At 47.4% G+C, this 24,109-nt stretch overlaps 2 protein-coding genes across 6 annotated transcripts; both read right to left on the reverse strand.

The window, feature by feature from the left end:
• Positions 1-1,757: 1,757 nt before the first annotated feature.
• Positions 1,758-5,318, reverse strand: LOC137472748 (AF4/FMR2 family member 1-like). Its single transcript, XM_068188106.1, has 4 exons — positions 4,741-5,318; positions 4,051-4,383; positions 3,701-3,804; positions 1,758-2,102 (listed from the first exon to the last, which is right to left on the reverse strand). Exons 1-3 carry the CDS (start codon positions 5,179-5,181, stop codon positions 3,763-3,765), a joined length of 816 nt encoding a protein of 271 aa, XP_068044207.1. The 5' UTR covers positions 5,182-5,318; the 3' UTR covers positions 1,758-2,102; positions 3,701-3,762.
• An 81-nt stretch (positions 5,319-5,399) lies between these two features.
• On the reverse strand, positions 5,400-17,777 carry LOC137472749 (AF4/FMR2 family member 4-like). 5 transcript variants are annotated; one of them, XM_068188110.1, is made up of 6 exons: positions 17,497-17,777; positions 13,572-13,634; positions 11,499-11,619; positions 10,909-11,229; positions 5,808-5,852; positions 5,400-5,661 (listed from the first exon to the last, which is right to left on the reverse strand). In XM_068188110.1, the coding sequence occupies exons 2-6, from the start codon at positions 13,604-13,606 to the stop codon at positions 5,437-5,439; spliced, it is 747 nt and encodes a 248-aa protein (XP_068044211.1). In that variant the 5' UTR covers positions 13,607-13,634; positions 17,497-17,777; the 3' UTR covers positions 5,400-5,436. The 5 variants fall into 5 exon arrangements, with proteins under 5 accessions (XP_068044211.1, XP_068044210.1, XP_068044208.1 ...); XM_068188109.1 differs by lacking the exon at positions 17,497-17,777 and adding an exon at positions 14,139-14,474; XM_068188111.1 differs by lacking the exons at positions 13,572-13,634; positions 17,497-17,777 and adding an exon at positions 9,360-9,397 and having other exon boundaries at positions 5,640-5,661; positions 11,499-11,883.
• Between the last annotated feature and the right edge of the window lie 6,332 nt (positions 17,778-24,109).

Raw genomic sequence — 24,109 nt, forward strand, 5'->3', positions numbered from 1 at the left:
GAAGAGTGTGAGAAAATTCAGTAGAAATATGTAAACATCAGAAGGTATAGAAAACTTTTAGAAGAACTTTAAAACTTTCAAAAGAACAGGGTGACAGTAGGTACCACCCTCCGTCTCTTCTTTTGCAAGGTAGAAAAGCATTACCCTCAAAAAACACAACAGTTTTCCAAAAGTAACCAAGAAAATCTACAACTGTATTTAAAACAAAAGTAATGTGCAGGTGCTTTGCATTGAACAAAAAGAAAATAAATAAAACCAAAGTTTTCTAAGGCTTCAGAAGAACAGAGAACTTGGAACTATTTACATCCTGGAGACCCAGTTAAGGCATTTGGTTCCAGTCTGGGTCACTGTAAATTCTGTCTCCTTCTGTGTATGAGGTCAGGCCAGCTCTTGGTCACGTCACTTGGCTTTCCAGAGCAGAAAACTCTGGAACAAAAGGAGGAAGAGAGAAAACATTTGGTTGGATACATCCAAGAGGCACACCTGGCAGAACACAATCAATGACTCGAGTGACTTTACTCCAAGAGGACCTGCACAACTTTTTGACTTTCAGCAGCTGCCTCTTTCTGGAGAGGATTTTTACAGCCTCCCAGCCACTCAGCCAGGCACATCGTGCTTATTTTCTATTGCAAGTTTGCCAGCAGACCATGGCAATGCATCCCTTTGCCCAGAGGGGCCCACAAACCTTGGTCTTTTATGGAAAATGACACTGCAAAGGCCCCATGGGGTGGCAGGTTACAGCTTTTCAGTATTCCCCACTGCTTGTACCACAGGACAACACAACATTTGTAATGATTAAGCTGTACAATCAAAAACAGCTTATCAGCAGCTCTAGGAAATCCTTTTGGCCAATACTGATCAAAGGCCCAGCAAGGAGTCAAAAATTCAAGTGCTGTTCAGCTGTAGCCAAGCTACTTAGCAGGTGCTGCCCTGACAGGGCAGCTCTCCCCCATCCCTCCCTCTCTCTTTGCTCCCAAAAGAAGTGCTCAGGAGGAAGCAGAAGCCGGGCTGGCTACAGGGCCAGCCCTGTCTGGTGTCTTCAGTAACTACAGGCAGGGCTGTAAAACAAACACTTACTGTTCTAACTTCAGGTCTTCTTGTCTTGTCTTGTCTGGTCTTGTCCTTACGTGGCAGAGAAGTCACTGGAAAAGGATTCTTCTCATCCCCTGCAGATCCCTGAAAAACCACAGAGAGAAAGCTGGTCAGAGAGAGATGCCTAAAGCAATTCCAAAGCCAGGCTTTCCTAAATTCCCAGAGAAAACGTTCATTTCTCCCAGGCATAGTCTATGCAACGAGCTCTCCCCCTCTTGCCTTCTTTCCTAGCACTCCCTCCAATAATCAAAATGGAACCTTGGCTTCTCACCTGGCAGCTCTCAGTGCTTTGTACCATTAAACTTTTCCCAAGCACAGAAAAATTCAGGAGCAGGTTCCTTGTTCAATGGCTGAGAGTGCAGTGAGGACTGGAAGCAGGAAAATTATCAGGAAAAAGCAAGCAATTAGAAGGCAGCTAATCAGTGTGCACAGTCTGGCCTAACATATAGCCCTGCCCCCGCCCCCCACAAAACATCCTCGACCCCATACCTCCAGCTGTCAGTAAAGAGCCAAATTTTTAAAAACAGCCAGTAAAATCTGATTTTTTTAACCCATAAATGCAACAATTTTGTCAGCATGCTATTAAACCTGAGGCCCAGGTTGCAGCCACACCCACAGGTTATTTATAAATAAATCAAAATTTCTTTTTATAAACCCACTGCAGTTGCCTACAGTCAGAAATGGTCACTTATCTGAGAGGATGTTTCTGAAGTGAATCCCACAGCACACCTGTGTTGCAGGAATCCTCCCACCAGCTCTCCTGGGTACCACTGTTGATGCCCTGGGATTGCTCCTTGTGGTCTTCCTCCACTTTCCTGTGCTTGGCAAACAAAGGATCCTGGCTCATGGCAGGGTTATCCACGGCAGGCAGGTCCAGGTCATCAGTCGCAGTTCTGGGTCTCTTTTGGGTCGTCATGGTCGAATTTGGTGCACGTTGTGCAGCAGTCATGGCCGGCAGTGCTGGCAGCACCACATTTTTCCTCTCAGTTTGGAACGAATCTTCTGATGCTCTGGACCAGAGAAGCAAATTCATGATCATGATGTACATATAACCTAGGCATTTCTTAAAAGCTCGCCTGTATCCTGCCATTCATGCCAATGTCTCAACTAGACATCACTTCCAAAGCTGAGCGGCTACAAATAAGAGGGAGTTTGAATTGGCAGAGACTTTCGCATTCAATAACAGTGGCCCAGCAGATTTCTGGTCATCTGAAATCAGGATGACCTGGGAATTCTGGCAGCAAGAAGCAGCCCCAAATAGCTCTCAACCTGTTTCACCACTGCTCATTTCCATCCTTTCTAGCCAGCTTCGCAAAGTTTCCAAGAACACACCAAGCAGTGAATCCCAGCTCATGGACTGCAGCATCAGAAGAGCAGGAAATGAAGTTAAACCCAGGGAGAAGGCTCAGGTGTGAGGCTGCACTTCTTGCCTAACTCTGCTGGGCATGGGACGGTCCGCTCACCTCTTTCAGCACCCACTTTTCCCGTGTTTTGGTCCCTAGTCACTGCACACGTGCTCTCCAGCTGCTCTGCCTTGGCTCAGCTGATGCTGCACCGAGGATGATTTGACACAGAGCACAGCACCATCCTCAACCCGATCCAGACTCCTCTCTGCCCAAAACTACCTCCTACCCTTCCCACTCCAAAAGCCAGCGCATGACTAAGACAGCTGCTCATTTTCCCTGAGGAAAAGGGAGGAAGGAACTCCAGAATTAAAGCTCTTCCATTCCTACTGCGATTGGAACATCCCTTCCCCCAGCCAGTCATCAGCCCCGACACCTCTGTGCTTTCAAAGGATGTCAGAAGGGAAGGGCTCCCTACCCTTACTCACCTACACCTTCAGAGTGGCTTTCTGCACTGGTTGCTTCTGTGGGAATTGTCAAAATCAGAGAGTTTTAGGAAAGCTACAAAAAGCAGACCTCAGAGACAACAAAACTACAATTAGAGCTAAGCAATAGCCGTAAGATTTATCAACAGAAAAATTATATAAGAAGTAGAAAAACAAGGACAAATAGAACAATAGTCTGTATATTAACACTTGCCTAGAATACCGCCCTAAGCTACAGAAAAGTACATCTAGCAAGATATTAAGAAGTTCTAAGCTTAATAATAGAGCTTTGTGCATTGTGTTTTAAAGCTTACAAACAAGAATTACATTCAAAATAAGGAAACCCTCTTTCAACAAAAAATGCATGTACTGCTAGTAGTTAGATACAACTACTATCAATATGCTTTTGTTTTGTGTGATTAGTCAAAAAACTTTTGAAGTAAGTTGTAACATTAAGTTCTTTGTGTGCTACCAAAAATGTAGACTACTACTGTCTTCCCATTGTCATAACCATGTCATAAGACTAATGCTAAAAAAGAAACTTAACACGCGTTCCACAGCAATCCCATCCCATTCATAATTTATACATAAACCCCCAACCAACAATAGCTTCCAGCATGTAAAGGCCAATCTGCAGCAGCTGTAGCTGCAGAATGCACATCACGTTAGAAGCAAACTCTTGAGTGTCTGGACAGGAGATACAGGAGTTCTTCATCTTTCCCTTCTGAAGAGAGACTTAGATTTACACATCTTTCTGACATCCCATCACTGCATACTCACTTCAGTTTATTGGAGCCTTTGTTTGCTGAAAGCGGAAATTATTTTGTTGGGATTTTTTTGTCTCATTCCTTTTTCTTCCTGGGAGTATCCCCCTTGTCTTCCCTCTAGCAGCAAGAATAAAAACAGGGAAAAAAAATCACTCAGGTCTTGGAAGTTCACCTAAAGTACAGAGCACTACAGCTCAGTTTGATAGATTCTGGCTGAAAACAGAAAAAAACAACACACTGGAACTCCCTTTAGAGGAGAAGCATCACGGCTCTACTGCCAGCCTATGAAGGGGAAACTCCACACGGGTTTTTCAAACACCACCTTGGTCATTGTCCAAACCCACTTCCTCTAGCCCCTCTCACCTTCTTTTTGGGGGACTCCTCAGGACTCCTCATGGCTTTCCTCTTCACGTCTGCCTCCCTTGCAGGCGAGAACAACTTCTTCTCCCCAGGAGGCAAGGGCACCTTCCCTTTGTGCAAATCCCCAGGCCTGTGGCCACTGGGCATGAAGGCATCATACTCCTGAGCATGTCTCAGGAGACTGGGCTCCAAAAAGCCTTTGGTGTTGACCTGGTGGGAGCCCTTTCTCTTCTCAGAGGCCTTGTGAAGTGCCGGCTTCAGGCCTTTTTTGTCGGTGGCTTTTGGCTTCACTGTTTTCTTGACTTTGGGCTGGTCCTTGCAAGACTGGTCTGTGACCTGCAAAAGACCAGCCTCACTCTCTACCTTCCAGACTCTCTTGGATTCGTCATGTACCTGGGACATACTTGGCCTTTTGATACCCAGAGTATTCTTGGGCAAGGCCTCCTTGGTGTGCACAGGAGGCTTCAGAAAGCTGGGCTTGGATGTAACATCAGATTCGTGGGCAGGCTTGGCCACTTGGCCACAACTCTGGTCAGGAACCTTGGGCACGTGGGCAGAGCTCTTGTCAGGCTCCTCGTGCTTCCTGTTCTCAGAGGGTTTTTGCACTCCCAGCTTCAGGCCTTTTCGGAAAGCAGGTTTTGGTTTCTCTGCTTCTTGGACTTACAGCTTGTCTTTGGAGGACTGGTCTCTGACCTCCAACGGACCAGGCTCGCTCTCCAGCTTCAGGACTTTCTTGGATTTGTCATGCTCCAGGGGCTCGCTGGGCCTTTTGATACCCACAATCTTCCTGGGCAAGGCCTCCTTGGTGTGCCCAAGAGGCTTTAGAGAGCTGGGTGTGCTCATACCATGAGATTCCTGAGGAGCCTTTGTCACTTGGCCAGAGGTCTTATGAAAATGCTCGGTCATTTGGCCAGAGGTCTTGTGAGTGTCCTCGGCCACTTGGGAAAAGGTCTTGTGGAAATCCATGGCCACTTGGCCACAGCTCTTGTAAGAAGCCTCCCTTGCCTTGGAGTGGTGCTGGCAGGAATTGCTGCTGATGCCCCGCTCCTGCTTCACACCCTCCTCACGTCCATGCCCATGGGCAATTTCCATGGGGCCCTCTCTTTGTACTGCTCTTCGCTTTATCTGGGTCATTAGGTTGTCAAGGTGCCACTTTTTAGAAGCTGATGGCTCAGGCTGCCAACAAAAGAGAAAAGAAGGATTCAAGACTGATGCCTTTTTGGCTCTTTCTGTCCTAGCACAGCTCCCCAGAGCCCAGAGACTCTTGCCCAGAAGTCTGGCCTTTGGCCTGTGAAGAACTGACTCTAAACTAACAGGCCACAGGCACTAACTTGCTCCTTGAGCATGGTATGATGGAACCCCACACAAGGTGCTGTTTCTGCTTGGTTTCTAACTCTCAACACTGTTTATGGTCAAAGAACTTAGGCTGGCCTCCAGGCAGGCTCCTTCTGCCAAGACTGAAGTTCTGCTCAGCAGAGAGATCTCTTGTAATTTACCAGAAGCCCTGGCCAAAATGGGCAGGGTTACCTTTGCCTGCAATGGAAATTCGGAAGTCTCTGTTCTAGCAGGTGTCCGAAAAGGTGGCAGGAGAGGTGACAGGGGGCTGCTCATTTCCTGGAAAGAGAAGGAGAGAAGAAGCTCACAGGAGTTTTGCTGATGGACACAGAGGCAGTTTCACGCTTCCCAGAGTCAGAGGGATCCACCTCCCCATGGATTGGTACCGGCTTTCCCATGGAGATCTGGTATTGAAGAGCACCCACCTCCAATATTCCTTCAATGGACTGCTCATACATGTGCACGATGGGCTGAAACAAGAAAGAGGGAAGCACTGTGAGTTTGTTTGGGTATTTTACTCCTTGATACCAAACAAGCATGCGCTCAGCAAACATTTGCTGTCCAACAGCTCTAGAAATGTCTTTCAAGTCCATTCATAATGAAATGCTAATAAGGAATAACAGTTCCATCTGAAGGGCAGTAAGGAACAGAGACCAGGCAGAGCAAGAGCTGAAACCACCAGTCACCTCCTGCAAGATCAATGTCTGGCTTCCCTGGCAGTCAGGAAACACCGTTTCCATTGCTGACTTTGCTGACTTTTATTTAATATGGTTAAGAAAGTCTGTTTCTGCAGTGTGCTCCCTTCATTCAAAATCACTTTCCTTTAGTTGCTATTGTAGCAGCGAAGCTTGGCCTGCAAAGGCACAGGCTGTCTCTGCATGTGAAAGAGTTGAGCAAAAAGTGTCATTAGTTAAGAAAAAACAGTTAGAAATAAAAGTTCCCAATCCTAGAGAAATTCCCAGTTCAGTTCTAGAGAAGGAGGAATATTTGTCATTCACCCAAATGAAATCAGACTCATTTTTCTGAAGGAAAAAAAAACAAAACAAAACAAATAAAACCAAAAAAAAAACCAGAACAACTTTGACCAAAATGCAACCCTTGCAAGGTGCAGTTGTTGCTTGGCTTCCAGTTCAGAACAGTCAGGTAACTTGGGCTGGCTCCAGGCTGGATCCTCCTGCCAAGATCGAGCTTTTGCTTGGCAAAGCACTTGACCATCATCACTTGGGCTCCTGGAAAGACATCCTACTACTTATTACACACAACATTTGAACACAGAAAAAGGTTCAGGCCTTCAGGCACAGGAGCTTTTCTGAAGGACTAAAGCAGAGACCACAAACTTCAAACTAAGCCCAGCTAATGGACCAGCTCTGCAAGGTTGCTTTGATTCTGGCCAGGATTTGATTCTGGCACAAGGAAAGCACCCACACATGGAGCTCGTGCAAGATAGAGAAGACTCTTCATCTGTTTTCAGCCAACTTCAAGGCAGGCGTCTTCATTCCACCTGAGAATAGAAATGCTCTGGAGTTGTCCACAAATTCTGCTTCTTGGCTCCAGACTTTGCAAACTGCAGAGGAACACAGCTTGACTTGCCCTTTTTTTTTTTTTTTTTTTTTTTGTTTGTTTGGATGGGATTTTTTTGACACTCCTTTTTAAACACACTTCAAGGAAGATGCCACATTCCTGTTCCTTTCTGCACACTGACACTCCCTAACTGGGCCCTGCCAGGAAGTCTGTCAGTGCAGGCAATACAAGGCTCTCTGTTGGGGTTGAGGGATTCTTAAAGACCTGAACAAGAAGGTTGGCTTTACAAACAGCTTTGCTCAGGTGCTGGGAGAAGAGGTAAAAGCTGGCACAGAAGGACAAGAGATACATCGGAGCTTCACGTGTGCTGTATTTTTAAGGCAGCTCACAGTTAATTTGGAAAGATGCCTTAAAGAGACTGGGGTGACACAGGAGAGTGAAGGTTCTGCTTTGGGGAAGAGAGGACAGAGCCGTTCAGTGTCTCTGTGAAGGCAAAGCGACTCCCTGCACGGTTATCCCCTGTGGGTTAAGTCACTCTGCACTGGATCTGCTTAGCTATTCAGGCTGGAAGCCTCAAGTTTTCCGTGCCGCCAGGAAAAGAAGTCATCAATACGGAATTCCCAGCTGCAGGTGACACATGCCTTAGACATCGAATGAGCCAAAGTCCTGGCCTGGAAGAAATGGCTTTCCTAAGGGATGTCCAGGGAGGTCACAGGAAAAATCCTATTTGGTGTGTGGCTGTTCACTATAACTGAGGCCAAACACTTTAATTCAAATGGAATTCAAAGCAGGAGGAGGGAAGAACAGCAGAGTTTCTTCTGCTCCAGACCTCTTCAATGTCAGGTTCCCTGCAGGGCAGGAGTGTCCTCACAGCTCTTCTTTCACCCAAAACAGGAGGGAGGGATGAGCTTTCAGCCAAAGGCCCCCCTGGTCAGCCTTCCCAAGATCCTTTGTCTGCCTGAATCTCTCTCCTCCATGCAGCACAGCTCACTTGGGATGCTTCCCAAGAGCCAAGCAGCCCAGCCCTGTTGCCCAATCACCTCTCCCATGCTGAACATCCAGCACACCGACCACAGATCCAGGGCTGCAGCCTCACTGTTTCTTCCTCCTCCTCCCTCTCCAGGCTTCAGCACTGGAGGACCGTTTTATCAAAGGCAGGTTCATCTTTGAGAGCAAGCAGTATAAGAAAATATGGCATTGACAGGACTGAAAGAAGCAGAAAATGAAAGAAGGAATTTTCCAGTTACAGAGCCAGTACTCAAAACACCCATGAAGAGAAATCAGGGGCCCACCGCCCAGAGGTACCTACTGCAGAGAAGGATCATTCAGCATATGCACTCAAAGTTTCACCTCTCAGCTGCAGAATGGATTAATCCTGGAGTGGAAACTCCAGAAGGGCTAGACAGTGATGCCAAAGGAGAAGGGGGAACACTGCCCGGTTAGGCACCAGATGTCCAGGAAGGATTTATGAATGACAAAGTATGGAAACGAAGCAGAGGGCAAGAAATGCCTGATGCTGCTGCAGAGGTCTCAAGGGGACACCTGCACAGTGACAGTATTTAAGGTCTCCTGTCCTGACTGCCCTCAGACAGCAGACAGTGTGAGGCAAGGGGCTGTGGGAGCAGCCTCTGCTTTTGATTTGCATTCACCTCGGGTGCTGGTGCTCTTGGAAGTGCAGAGACTGAGGAGCTGTGGCAGTCCCTAGTGCTCTCTGACTCCGAGCTGCTGGGCTGTGCTGGTGCCATCCTCTTGTGCTCGGACTGGAGAGCCCTGCAAGGCCACAGGGAGACAAAATTAGGAAGCAGCAGGGGGAAAGGTTACTTACTTATTCCACTGACATGGCAGCACTCAAAAACTGAGCCCTCTGTTTGGGCACTGAGAGCAGAGGGGAGAAAGCCAGAGGAATACATTACTGTGCTCCGAAAATAAAGCTCCGTATGAAAAAAACCCTCTGGGAATAATAAAACCTTTAACTCACACCCAGCCAGACAAGAATGTAAACAGGATCTCACTGCTACATTGTGAAGCTGCATTCAACCAAATAATGTTTAAAAAAAAAAAAAAAAACACCAAAACAGCCCAGTGCCTTTCTGAAAGCCTGAACCCCCAAAAGATACATTTCCAATAAAGGGTTACAAATTTCAGGATGGATTCTTGGTCAATACAAAACCATGTGATCTACAGACACACTGGGGCCAAGGAGGAGAAAAGAAGGGAACACCTGGGGAAATATAAGTCTGGTTCATAGGTAAACTCCAGCATGCCTGGATTATTCATTTCTAATGGGAGCTTTCCTGAAAACCCCACAAATATGAAACCAATTTTCAACAGGAACCCTGAATAGCATCAAACCAAAGCGTGCAGCTTCAAGGGAAACCAGGAACCTCTTCCCCTCTCCCCCTCAAATGAAAAGTAGTTTGTTTGGTCTAGAGGGTGGTTTGGGAACACAAGTGTACCTTGGAGGAGCAAGTGAAGAAGATGGCTTTTCCACAACCTGTTTTGTTCACAAAAACAAAGAGGAGAGGGGGAGGCAAGGTTAGCTCAGGGAACTCAGCACAGTGCAACAAGCTGATTTAAAGGCATGTCTGTGTGCCTGGTGTAGGCACCACCTAAAACTGACTTGGTCAGCAGCACTCTCAGCACTCCCACTTGTGTCTAACACTCTCAGATAATGCTTTTGCTGACAATCGAGATAAAATGGGGTTTGTGCTTCCACAGAGATGACATGCTTCAAGTCTTCGTGAAAAACATCACACTGGAGATGACAACTGTAACAAAAGTGTGAGTCCCTGAAGCATTTTCCATTCATCTGTCTCCTCTGGCTCAAATATGTTACAGCTCTACAAATACAGAGCCTACTGAAAAGAGTGGAAAAGAGGAAAGAGAAGTTTGCTGCCACATTGGCCCACTCAGACACACTCCCAGGCACAATGGCATCTCAGTAACAGCCCGTGCTGGAAGCATGGGGCAGGTTTCCCTTTGTTTCCCAAATGGAAAATTGGAAGCCCAGACAGGAGGCAGCAGGTCCAGAGCCTTTGGACAAGGGGAGCTCAGGAAAGGCAACCCCCAGCTTGAGGGAGGAGCAGCTCTGGCTGCCTGGCATGAGTTGTCAGTCCGGCTCTTGAACTGCTCTAGACAAGAGTTACGCTCACAGACTGAGAGGAAGGCTGATCTTACAACTCCAGCTTTTATCCCTACTTCTCCTCAGCCCACCCCAAAACACACTTTCAGGGAGGGCAACATCTGCTGAGTGAACAGGAGCTGAGCAATGCATTTTTTCCCCAGCCATTTCCTTAAGGCATGCAAAACATAAGAAAACACAGAGATCGATTATGGAAGAGCACCAACCTTCCAAGCTTTTTCCGTGGATGTCACATCAATGGGCTTCTTTTTCTGAAACAGGAACAAGGGAGGCAGAAGGAGTTGGTTGGGGTTTTTTACTAATTGACATGCACACAGCAGCATGTGGTGACCACCAACTCTAGAAAGTCATGCAATACCATTAATAATAAAATGCTACTAAGGATCAAAAGGCCTATCTGAAGGGGAATTGATAATGGAGGCCAAGTGGAAAACCAGTTGAAATTCCCAAAGTCATCTCTTCTGCCTCTGAGAAAAATGTCTGTGTTCCCTTTGGAACCTGGCAGTCTGGAAATTTTCTTTCCATTCTTAAGCTACTACTACTACTACTGCTATTTATCCTTACTGTTATTATTGTTATGTAAATATGCCTGTGCAGTCTTCTCCCTTTATGGAATTACACCATGAAGCAGCTAAGCTTTGTCTTCAAAGGCACAGGCTACCTCTGCATTTAAAAAGTTGTGCAAAAAGCTTCCTTACTTCAAAAAAAAAAAAAAAAAAACAGTCAGAAATAATAGTTACCAATTCCTCTAAGGCAGTTCTAGAGTAAGAGGAATATTTCTCATTCACCCAAATAAAATGAGACTCCTTATGCTTCTGAGGGCAACAGCAGTCTGGACAAGACACAACAACGATTGCACTCACCTTGACAGGCTCAGGAAGGATTTTGGACTGTGGAGCTTTGGCTTCTGACCTCTGATTGGAGTGACCTTTATCACTGTCATCACGGCTCGGCTCAGGGTTAGGTGGGAGGCCCAGTGATTCTCGTGAGGATTCTTTCCTTATGTCCTCATATGGGTTGGTCTTACTGGAGGCTGGCCTATGACTCTGGGTCTGTGACTTGATTTTGGGCTTTTTTGGAATCCATATGGGAATCAGAGAGGACTCATGGCTCAGGAGCATCTTGGAGTCCACATTGCCCAGCAGGTTCTTAATGCGCCTGGACAGCTCATCTTCTTTATCGGTCTGCAGCACAAGAACAGAGCGGGAGAAATGTCAGAAACATCCCAAGCAAGAGAGCCAGCTCAGCAGGAGACATTGCTCGGCATCTTCATGGAATTGCCACGCATCCCCACAAGGGAAATTAGGCAAACTCGGTGCAGCAGATGGGAAGATGCTGTGTTTGCAGGGATCGGGCTCAAGTCGGCTGCAGCCCATGCAAAAGACACAGCTCCCCTCTCCCACCCCAAGCCTCCTTCCTCCTCTCCTTCCAGCCTGCACCCCACTCCCATTACCTTGTAGGGCTTGGCAAAGAGGGGAGTCTTCGCCAAGAATGGATCTTTCTCCTCTGGAGCCACCTGTCTCCTCCGCCTCTCTTGCTCCAGAAGGCAGAGCAGGTTTCTGTTGTTGCTCCAGCTTTCAGACAGAGACACAGAAAAGAGAGTTAACACTTGAACCCCTGGCTTTACTCCATGCAGAAACTGAGGCTTTCTCACAACGGCACATGTCCAGCAGCAAAGCAATGTCAAAATCCTCAGGAAGCTGACAGTGGACAGATTGGTTCTGTCCAGCATGTGCTGTGCCCCAGAGCAATGAGACACACAGGGGACAGCACACATCCTTCTCAGGGATTGCTACTCCTGATACAAGCCATCAAGAAGGTTGGGAAGGGAAAGACCCTCCTCCATTTCCTTGCGAAACAAACGCAGAAGCACTCACTGGGGTGATCAGCACATGAGCTGGCTAATCTACTTGCAGTGATTAATGGGAGAAACTGCCAGTCCAGTTCTCCTGCAGACCTCTCACCCCAGTCTCCCCCCTTGCGAGTCAAACAGAATCCTCTATTCATATTCTATTAATAGCCACTTGATAAACAACCTTGGAAATTCACTCTCTACTTCAAACAGGCATTTGGAAAGCTGCTTCCCTGGAAAATCATGTAGCTGCATTTAAAGCCATCCCATCAGTGTAATTAGACAGAAGATCTCAGACATTCAGAAAACACCAGGTCAAATCCCCCTGCTCCTCCTCTTCCACTTATGCATGTACTCAATCCCACCTGCCCCACAACAAAACACCAATAAAGTGTCCCATCACGGGAAACCAGAACCTTTAAAGTGTCCCTGGCCTTTGAAAGACTACTGCAAAATGAGGGAAACTCTGCTTGCTCTGATATTTATGGACGTCAGGGAAGGAAAAGCATGCAGGCACAGTGGATGCAGGTATGTATTTCTACTCTACTGCACAGTCTTCTCTATGCATACAATTGCTAAATTCTTCTTTGCAAATCCAACTTCCCAAGTGTCCCAGGTTGCAAGGGGAGAGCCTGGTCTGCCCCAGCAGTGACACTTGCTCCAATACCACAGCAATAATCAGCTCCTGAAAGTTTAATCATTCCTAGAGCAGAGGCACAGCTGCCTCATCTCATACCGAAGGGCTGTTATTTACAAAAAAATCAGGTTTTTGCACTGGATGGCATTCCAAATTCAGAGAAGATGGGTCTGCTGTCTATTGAACTGCCCAGACTTTTTAGATAAGCCTGTAGATCCCCCAGTCTCCCCAGCCCTGGAGACACCTTTGCTGCCCGTGTCTGGCCTGGCCATTGAAGGTGTTTGTCAAGATGCTCTTCAAAGCCTTTGCAAACCTGATCGCTGCCATTACTCATAACCCTGCACAGCTCCCTTAAAGTCAGGGAATTTTGGAAGCTTTGGGAACTGCACCTCCAGGCTTTAACACCAACATGCCCAGCACCTAGGAGCCTTGGTGCAGGGGGACTCTACACTCCCAGCCCCTCCATCTCCAGGGGGAAAACAGGTCAGCACTGGAGAGTTAAAAATAGTCCTGTATGTGCTGCAGCTGCTCTACACTTGATGTGTCACCAGGAAAACCCCAACAACCTGGCTGTTCAAAGAGGCAGATGAAACTGAATGTCTGCCATGAAACATCACCTCAGTCCTCATCATCTTCAAACAAGTTCCACAAGAAGCAAAACTCGCACAAATCGCCCCCACCCCAAAAAACCACAACTCGCGCTTTGCTCCAGACTGAAGCTGGAAACTACTCCTAAGCCAAAAGCATCCCAAACTGCAGAAGGGTGTGCCCTGGCTCCAGTAGTAAGAGATTGGCTTCAGAATGTTCAGCAGAGAATCTGCCCTGACCCCAGCCATCGTCCAAGCCTGGGTCTGTAACAGAAGTTCTGAAAATACCAATGGGCTCTGAAGCCGCTCTCACTGACAGGACAATCCTTACTTCATTTGTCCCACTTTGGAATTCTGATTCTTGCATTGGAGGGGGAATTCTTTTTCTAAACCATCACAACATTCATCACAGCACCTGGGAAGCCAAGATTATATCACATTAATTCCTACCTCTTGTCACGGTTCTGGTTGTCTGTCGGTTCCATTATGAAGCCTCAGCTTGAGTCAGCTTCTCTGGAAGAGAACAAACAGATATTCACCATCTGCATGAGTTCATGCCTAAAGCAGAGGTCAGGATCTCCAGGGACTTGCTACACCCAGAACCTGGAGTGCCTGACTGGGAGTCATTGCAGTGCTCCTAAACATAAACCATCCAAACATGGGGATTACACGTCGCTGAGAAGAGGAGATCCAAGAGATCCGTTTTCCCCTTCCCTCAGGAGTGATGCTGCTTTCCAAGTCAGCTCTTAGCTCCGGATTTGGCCAAGAGCACGACAAACCAGGCCACTGCTACAGGCTTCAGGAAATTTAGTTCCGTTTTCAGAACAAAAAAGTCGCTGCCTGTCGGCAACAAAATGGGCCCCACGTGAATGGCAGCATTTGTGGAAAGAAGAAGGAAAAGAAATGGAGGGCAAAAAAAAAGCCTTGAAAAGACAGTTGTATATGAACAGGTAACCATATTCCCCCAGCAGATGCAAAAAATCTCAAAAATGCAGAAAAAGGACTGAAAACGTTTACATTTCAATTGGTGACGCTCACTTGCAGCATCTCACACTCCAGAGGGAGCAGAATCATTTCTCGCTGGGGAGGAGGCTGCAGGAGCATTCTGTGAAGTCTTGTGAACCACCCCACTTAGGGCAACTGGTGTGAAACAGGAGCAGAGACATTTGGGGGAAGAGGTGAAGCAGCTGAGCTCTAGGCAGTGGCTTTAACATCAGGGAAGGGACCAGCAGAGAACCATTCGGCAAGCCACAGAGAGATACAGGCCACTACAGATGGGAATCCTGTCAAACACCCGCCTCCCCATGCTGCTGGGAAGCCTAAGAATGGACACTCACACTAAGCTCCGAGGACACATCTGGAAGCAAACAAACGCTGCATCTTTGCTGCCTCCTCACCATCATGAAAACCAAAATGTTGGCTGGAAAGCAAACTGCTTAAAAGAACAAGGTGCTCACTTGAATTTAAAGATAAACGAAGGTGGGAGAAGTAGCAAGTGCCTACAGGGAGAAGTCATTCCAACTTTCTTCCAACTTCTGTTGAATGGACCTGGCACCGGCATAACTTGTGTGGAGAGACATGCACATCCACTTGTGAATAAACAGCATGGCTTGGAGGCCTGCTCTACCACCAGCTTATCCTTAACATGGCCACAAAGCACACGAGTGGCCAGCAGGAAAATCTGGATTTCACGAAACAGTCAAAACATTTTTCAATTCCTTTGACAGGGCCAGGTTTTCAACCACACTGCCGTCCCATGGATTTGAGGTTGCGCAGGTGGCGTTAACCTGACACTATTCGTGCAAGGCAAAAATGCTCTTGCAACCCAGCTGTGCTTCTGGACACAAGCTTTCCTCACTGTGGAGAGGAAAGCAGCTACTCCTGTGACCCTGATGGGAATTCCTACAAGCTTTTGACAGTGCTGTATTTGCCAGGCTCATTTCTGCATCCCCTAGCAGGACACATTTGATTGCTCTTCTCTCTGCCTTCTCCATCCAGCCACAGGCAAAGAGCTGCTCTAATGAAACAAGGAAGCGTGGAAGCTGCTTGGAAACTTAAACCTCATGTACCCATCTCAAGAGCTTGTCCTTCAAATGTTGCTATCACTAAACCTCACATGATATTTTTATGGGCAAAGCTTGGTGTTTTGCATATATTGAGGCATTGGAAGGGATAACTTGACATACAGTCAGAGAACACACGGCATTCACAGAACCACAGCCCCATAAAACCATAGAAGCATAGAATGTTTTAGGGTGGAAGGGGCCTTAGATTTCTCCTAGTTCCACCCCTCTGCCGGGGCCAGGGACACCTTTCACTAGACCAGGTTTCGCAAAGGCCTGTCCAGCCTATCCTTGAGGGATTCAAATATTCTGGTGGCCACTGTTGTTACACACACATGATAAACAAATCTGGATGGACAGAGCCATTGTAATTGCAATGGCCTTGATTCCTAAAACTGGAAACATGGTAAAGCGATAGCTTTGGCTTCACTTTGGGATGTGGGTGTTTCCACACGAGCTTTGCCACCTACCTCTGGAGTCCCTGGCTGCGACAGTTCAACTGTAAGAGAGGCCCCTGGCAGCTGCTCCCACTCCCAATGGGGCAATCCCAGGCCCCAGCTGGAGCACCTGCTTCAGGCACTGCCCAGGAAAAGCCCAGAGTTCCCCCTGCCACACATCTGCTGGCTCTGGCCTCAAGCCTCTCCTTCTCAGTGCTGGCACCTTTTGGCAGCACATGGGGCAGAACCCAGGGGCCTTTGCCATGTCACCCTCCTTTCCTAGGGATTGCCTGGCTCTCCTGCTCCTTAGAGACACTTAGGATCCAAGCTAAATCAGCAGCAAGCCCTCCTGCAACCTTGCCCTCTCCACCTGAAAGTGATTTGCCCCACTGCAGGCTGGAGAATAACAATGCTAAATATTTGCATAAGGAAGGCCTTAAAGGCAATTTCCCTGGTCAGCGACTCCCAGCAAACTGCTGTCAGCTTGCAGAGGCAGGAGCAAGAGGCTGGGTTTGAAACTGCTGCCATTTGGGCCCAGCGCTGGAATGCAGCAGAGACGGCCGTGGCTGGCCTGTTTGCACCCTGGCAGCCAAGCGCAGAATTACCTGGCACAAGCTGGCCTTGGGGGCGAGGAATGGCTCCCCAGTGGCAATAAAGGCGCTGCGAACAGGCTTTCTGGCCAAGCAGTGCTCCCCGAACAGAGCTGCGCTCCCTCCGTGCTGCTGCAGCCCGCGGGGCACTGCCTGAAGACGGTTCTGCCGTTGGCAGAGCCCGAGTGCCAACGGTCTCCAGGTGCGGTGTCCCGGTGCCACGGGGGGTCAGAGGGCACGGAACCCTGCTGGAGGGTCACAGGTCACAGAACCCTGCTGGAGGGTCACGGGTCACAGAACCCTGCTGGAGGGTCACGGGTCACAGAACCCTGCTGGAGCCTGCCCACACCCCCGCTGCACTGCGGGAACCCAGGCCTGCCTGGCAGCAGCACATGGGCTGTCCCCCAGGCGGGGGCCAGCAGGACCCTGTGCCACTGAGCCCCCGTGCCCTGCCCAGCAGCTGAAAAGGAGCCGCTGAGGGAGCCCTCAGGGATTTGAAGTGAGAAAGGCTCTGGTCAGAGACAGGATGCCTATTGCACGGCCTCTTTCCCACCTAACCCAATGGCTCCATATGAACTTGTACAGTCTTTGGAAATAAAAGCAGAGCTTTCATTTCGCTTCACATTTCTTTTGTTTTACTACAAAATTTTCCACTTCATCCTCTTTAAATGTTCAGTTTGGTTTTAAAGGACATAAAATCCCATGTCTCATTTTCCCTTGCCTAATGCTGGATTTCCAAGCCTTAAGGGAACTCTCTCACTTAAGCACTAAGGTACTTACTTCATACTGCCTCCTGGCCTCGCAGTACTGAAAAGGTCTCCTTGGTGTGCACAGGAGGCTTCTGGCTGTTGCATTCTGTGGGCAGATGAGTGTCCTGAGGAGCTCTGCCCACCTGGCTCTTGCGAGGAGGCTCCCTTGGCTCGCTGTGCTGCTGTGAGGAATTGCTGCTGATGGACCCCTCCTGCTTCTTGCCCTCCTCATATCCATCCCCACTGGCAATTTCCCTGAGACTCTCTCTTGGCATTGTGGTCTCTTCTCTGGCTGCAATCTGGGCCATCTATTTTTTTTTTCCCCTTAACTTTTTTATCCCAGAGGCATTACTGCCATTATTGATGAGCTCCATCACAGCCAGTGGCGGGTACATCTTGGTGTTATTTTTAAATGAACTGCTGCATTTCTACTCAAGAAAAGGAAAGCGACAAATGCTAACAACCAACCGCATAAAGCCAAGTTGTACAATTATGGAAAGCAATATATACATAAATCAGGTTTATTCCATCATAACCTATTTCTTCATTTAATTTTATGAATTCGGGTTGTTTGATGCTCTGATATCAAAAATGTCTTCCCTTTTTCTGCTGCTCCCAGCATTTGAACTCCACTGTGAGAATTTTTGGCATACTTTAGGACCTATCCTAGTGGATCCCTTCAAGCTCAGAATATTCTATGATTTAGGACCAATGTCCCTGTACTCGGCACTGCTGAGGGTGCATCTGGAATCGTGGGCTCGGGTTTGGGATCACACTATGAGGCTGGGGCATGTCCAGAGATGGCACTGGAGCGGGTGCAGGGTCTGGAGCACAGGTGTGACGAGGGGCAGGTGAGGGAGCTGGGCGTGTTCAGCCTGGAGCAAAGGAGGCTCGGGAGGCACCTGCCGGGGGCTGCAGCTGCTGCAAGAGGCTGCTGCTGTTCTCCCTCACAGCCTGAGGGCAGCTGCGGCCCCCCGGGGTCAGAAGGGCTTTGCCAAGAGCTTCCTGCTGCATCCCCTGTGGGAATCCTTAAAATCAGAGGGTTTTGGGAAAGCTGCAAAAGGCAGGCCTCGGGGACAGCAGAGCTGCAATTAGAGCTAAGCAGTAGCCATAAGACCTGTCAGCAGAAAAGTTATATAAGAAGTAGAAAAGTAAGGACAAATAGAACAATGGTCTGTGTATTAACACTTGGCTAGAATAACTCCCTAAGCTACAGAAAAGTATATCTAGTGAGACACTAGGAAGTTCTCAGCTTATGAATGGAGCTCTGTGCATTGTATTTTAAGGCTTACCAGCAGGTATTGTATTCGAAATAAGCGAGCATTGTTTTAACCAAAGGTACGTGCGCTTATAGTGGTTGGACAGAACTACTGTCAATATGCTTTGGCTTTGTGCGACTGGTCAAAAAGCTTTCCAGTGGGTTGTTACACTGAGTTCTCAGTCTGCTGTCGAGGACATGAGCTGCTGGCATCTTCCCCTTGTCATAACCATGTAATGAGAGTGATGCTAGATATTAAGCAGCTTGAGACGCGTTCCCCAGCAGTCCCATCCCGTTTGTGATTTGTACATAAACCCCCGGCCAGCAATACGCTGCTGCTTCTTTCTTCACCTTCTATGATCTGCACAGGACTGAAGCTGAGCCAGGCTCTTCAGCTTTGCCGCTTTTCAGCGTCTCTGCTCCACGTATGCCCTGTGACATCTCTCGGGTTTTTTTACGTCTTTCCTGGGCTTCTACCTAGTCCTCCTGCAGCCCTCCATGGAAATTCTTGCGCTTCCCTTTAGGCTCTGAGATGCAGAGAACTCGATGGCAGCTGCAGAAGAGAAGGCTAGTAGAGAGAGCAACGGTGAGTTTGATGTGGTTTACCTGGCACAAGCAGAAATGTGCAGCCCGTGGCTGGCTTTTACTTCTACAGCCTATTGCTACGGGAGCAGTTGCTGAAAGACATCAGGAGATTTGTGAGAGTGAAAAATGGGACGGCACGTCTAGCTGAGAAGGGGAGTGCCAAGCAGCAGAGTGTTGTGCATTCTTCCAGAGTGACTTAATTTATGGGACTAAAACAGAAATGGCACGTGGGCACGTGGTACAGCTCAGACGCAGACGTGTAGATCATCTCCACACAACCTTGGACCTTGTGATTAATTAGGCATTGAGAACATGAGCTGTGCACAGGACAGACTTCAGTGCCTCTCAGAAATACTGGAGCAGGTTTTGTGGTCAGGCATTGCCTGGGCAGGAGTGTCAGAGCATCCCCACTGCCTCCCTCCCTCCCTCCCTCCCTCCCTCCACATCCACCACGACGTGCCATACTGTCTCACTTGCCCCTATGTCGAGCAATTTTATTTCTTAAGTACGTTATTAATTTCATAAACTTTGATGTTTGGGAGATAGCTTCTTTTAAACCCCAGCTAAAGCCAAGAGGGGCTAAGAGAGAAGATAACCACTGCTTGTACAGAAAGAAAAATAGGCCACGAGGGATCGTTCTGATACTCTTGTCTGATCTCCTGCCATCTCCCAGCCAGGTCTGAACAGTCTGCAGCAAATAAAATCTAAGAACATCTGACCCTAAAATGACAGGTCTTTGACAAGGGGTCACCGCCTCTGGTATGGGAAGAGTTGGAAGTCACACGGTTCTAGCTCTGAGCAGGATCCTAAAACAGGCATCCCATTTGTAGTTCAATGCATACCCCCGCCCCAACACTCTTGTTCAGGGCTCTGGAGGTGTATCCCTAAGGACTGGCAAGAAAAGTGCAAAGCAGGTTTACAAGGAACAGCCCTGTTCCCAGAACATGGTTAATCTGAGATGGCACCACAGCTAAATACATTTTGTACAGAGCTGGTTTTAGAATCTCTATTGCTGGAAATGTGCTAATGACGACAAAGTATAACAAATAAAAATACGGGATTACTGTGATGACAAACTGCAGTGACCTACCTGCACATAAAACTGTTGTGATTTACCACCTGCCCTGGCAAGGGGACAGTGATGACAAAAGAATATTCCCCCCGCACTCCATGCTGAGGGACAGAGCAGCCACACAGTGGTAGGAGGCCCTACCCCCCACACCTTATTTATTTACGTTCAAAGAAGATTGTGGTCCGTTTGCTTATACTTGCCCAGCTTCAAACTCCATTTAATACTCCTCTTTCCCAACGGAATCTCATTCCTAATAGAGCCTTTCCGGCAGCAAAACTCTTTGGATTTGACATCCTGCTAAAATACTCAGCTAAGAACAGAAAAGTTCAGAAGACAAAGCACGCGGTACTTGCATTTTTTAAAATACAAACCGAATACATGCATGCACTTCTATCAGAAGGACTGCAGTCTTCCCTTCTGTTTGAACACCGGCTGGGAAAATTATTTCAACTAGAAACGCCTGCCTGCAGAGGGGGATGCAGCCCTGTGGAAAACCGGGCCTGCCCTGGCAGAGACCTCCATGCACGGGAGAAGCAGCAGGAGGCAACAATGATCCCAGCCAGGAGGGATACCCTGCCTGTCTCCAGGATCTTGCAGATACGGTGGGATCTGGAGGCAGTTACTGCAGGGTCAGTGTTGGTAAGCCTCATGGGCTTACCACATCAAATGACACCGAGACTTAATTCACAAACAAGTTGTCAGCAGCTGATAAAAATTCAGCCAATTCGCCCGTTCAAGCTTAATTAGAACAAATGACTGGGAAATTCTTAACCCTAAACTGTTCCCACAATCAGATAGGGCTTTCTGTCCTTATTTAGGCTGAAACTGTTCTTGGGACTATTTTCAGCATCACTGCAGTGGAGAGTTTTGCAAACCCAAGTACTCTGTTCCAGATACTTCGCTTACATTGTTTTGCTGGCTGCTTTTGCCACATCTGTATTTGTTTTCTAAAGCTTTGCATGTTCTCTCCACTGTAACTGCTAGCAAATAGCGCACAGCCAGCCAGGAGATGAAACTTGTATTTGTAATTCCTCCCTGGCTCAGTCTGCAAGGCTGGTGTGGCTGCCACTTGGTGGCATTTTAACGCAAGTAGAAGCAGGCAACTGTGCAGCTCTGGCTGTTCCTGGGAGTGGCGGCAGGGCCGATGAGAAACATTTGCTTGACAGGCAAGACTTAACATGGGCCAAGAATTGCTCAGACATTGTCTTCCCCTGCATGCATTTTCCAAGAAAGAAAAAAAAAAATAGGACAGTGCAAATCAACATTCCAAACTGGGAGAAATTGTAAATCCACGCACAGCTCTGTAAAGCCCATGGCCACAGGAACAGCCGGCACAGCGCTGCTGAAGGCACACAGGGCACTGCTATTTCCAGCCCCTTTGGCATTAGGGTAAAAGTCACCCCTCTGCATGTCTGCGGTGCTGATTCACACCCACTGGTTTTGAGCAGAAGGTCAGTTACTGTCCTTAATTAAAGTTTTCATCACTAACAGAAGGTCAAAGCTGGCAGACAAAAGGAACAGGTCAAACAGTCATCTTGTTCATGTCCTAGAATAGCCCCAAGTGAAAACAATGAGCATCTTTCCTAACCCACTGCAGGCCCCTGACCTGGCTCCAGGTTGAAATACCATGGATTTTTAAAAATTTTCTGTTATTTCATAGAATCACAGAATGGCTTGGGTTGAAAGGGACATTAAAGATGGTTGAGTTCCAGTCCTCCTGCTATGGGCAGGGACAACTCCAGGGACAAGGAGTAAATAAGGTTTGATAGGTAAAATGGGGAGAAGGGAACATAGACCTTCCTTCCACCCATTAGGGCAGCTTATCCCTGAGAGGCGCTAAGGCTTTTAATAGAGTGAACATAAAAGGCCAGTCCCTTGAAGATGCAGAAAGACCCAGCCATGATCCTGGTTGTCCTGCAGGGCCAGAAGGCAGAATGACTGCAGGCAGGAGCCCTTTCTACAGAAACTCCTTTGGGAAATGTAGGCATTTTGCTAGTATTTATTTCCTGTTCATTTTCTTGAGCCTCAAACCCGCAAACAGGTGGCTACTGCTCAATCTGTGCAGACATCTTCCTACATCATGAAATGATGTGGAAAAGGGAGATAATTCTTTCTTGTAATCACAATTATTTTGGGATACCATCCTTCTCTCCCCACTCGCACAGGTCTTCAGAGATAGGGAAGGCATGTGACAGCATCAGGGCGAAGGCAGACACACCACTGGATGTGAGGATGGCAGGATGCTGCTGTCACACACCAGGAAATCTTGGTGTAGACAAGGGTGTCAACACACTGGACTAGCATGTTGATAAATCAAGATTCCAGAATCTCTCACTGAGATCAAGCATCCGTGTTTTATTGACTGTCTTATGACCATTATCAATACTTTGCTTTGATATTGCAATACAGTGACTTTTGAGCGGGAAGATGGAGGAATATGACTGTGAAAAGGAACCTGCTCAGCTGTGTTTGAGGCACAATGAAACTTCTTGTGCAAATAAAACTTCTTGCTTAACAGTTTTTGAACTTGCTTCTAAATATCTTGTATAAATAACATTGATCCAAAGCCCATCAAAGTCAACTGAAAGGTGACTGAAAAACTTGAAGGGTTTGGGGTTCTTCCTTTTTTTTTTTTTTCACAGAAGTGTGATTTCTCTGAAAAAAACAACTCCTTGAGCCATACTGCAGGAATAATTTCCAGGAAATCTTTGGGTAGAGAAGGGTGTCAACTGAACACACCAGTGCTGTGGATGCTGCCTCCACTGTTAGCCTGGCAAGGGAGAAGTGCTTGCAAACAGCTCATGTTTCCCTTTTGGGTTCCCTTGGCAAGTTTCTAAGTCACTGGGTCCTGAGTCCTCTCCCATAGGAAGGATGCCCTACTTTGGTACCAGATTCTGCTCTTGGACACTCACTGAGACCACCAGTGCTTGTAGGCAAATATCCAAATGCAAAATGTGCCTTATGTTCCACATTCAGCCACTTAATCCCTCCTTTATCAGAAGAGATTCCTCTCCCTGGAAGCTCTCAGACTCACAACAATGTCCAAGCAATCCTAAGGACCCGTTGCAGTTTTCCATCCCCACCAAGCCAAATGCCAAAAAGCAGCCCAAGGAGGAATCCTCCCTGCGAGTCCCACCCCTCCAGCACAGGAGAAAGTCGGAGCTGTTTCCAGCCACATTTTGGGTGTTATTTTGCCACCCAAACTTGGGTCTGTCAAAGCTGAAACTGAGCAAGACCCTCAGTAACACAGTCTGAGTGCAGATTTCCTTGTCAGCAACAGGTGTGAAAATTGTCCTGTTAGTTACTCCTAGGGGACACACTTACAGACCGTCATGACATGGGCCCATTCAGACAATTCATTGCACTAGGTAATTTCATAGGTAGGTGTCACACTGCGATACGAAATAACTCGCACACGGACGTTAGATGTGAAAGGGGCAAGAAAAGAACTCAAAGAGAGGATTTGGTTTTCTGACTCCACTAGATATAGAATTCCAAAAGTGACAGTGTATTGGAGGATGAAATTGCCACCTCTCCAACCACGCTGGTTAAACTAACAGTTCATCAATTCTTTCTACCCACAAACAAGAATGTAAAACAAGCATTATTTACAAGAAGAGTGTGAGAAAATTCAGTAGAAATATGTAAACATCAGAAGGTATAGAAAACTTTTAGAAGAACTTTAAAACTTTCAAAAGAACAGGGTGACAGTAGGTACCACCCTCCGTCTCTTCTTTTGCAAGGTAGAAAAGCATTACCCTCAAAAAACACAACAGTTTTCCAAAAGTAACCAAGAAAATCTACAACTGTATTTAAAACAAAAGTAATGTGCAGGTGCTTTGCATTGAACAAAAAGAAAATAAATAAAACCAAAGTTTTCTAAGGCTTCAGAAGAACAGAGAACTTGGAACTATTTACATCCTGGAGACCCAGTTAAGGCATTTGGTTCCAGTCTGGGTCACTGTAAATTCTGTCTCCTTCTGTGTATGAGGTCAGGCCAGCTCTTGGTCACGTCACTTGGCTTTCCAGAGCAGAAAACTCTGGAACAAAAGGAGGAAGAGAGAAAACATTTGGTTGGATTCATCCAAGAGGCACACCTGGCAGAACACAATCAATGACTCGAGTCACTTTACTCCAAGAGGACCTGCACAACTTTTTGACTTTCAGCAGCTGCCTCTTTCTGGAGAGGATTTTTACAGCCTCCCAGCCACTCAGCCAGGCACATCGTGCTTAT

The sequence above is a fragment of the Anomalospiza imberbis genome, chromosome 4, assembly GCF_031753505.1.
Source record: "Anomalospiza imberbis isolate Cuckoo-Finch-1a 21T00152 chromosome 4, ASM3175350v1, whole genome shotgun sequence".
NCBI lineage: Eukaryota > Metazoa > Chordata > Aves > Passeriformes > Viduidae > Anomalospiza > Anomalospiza imberbis.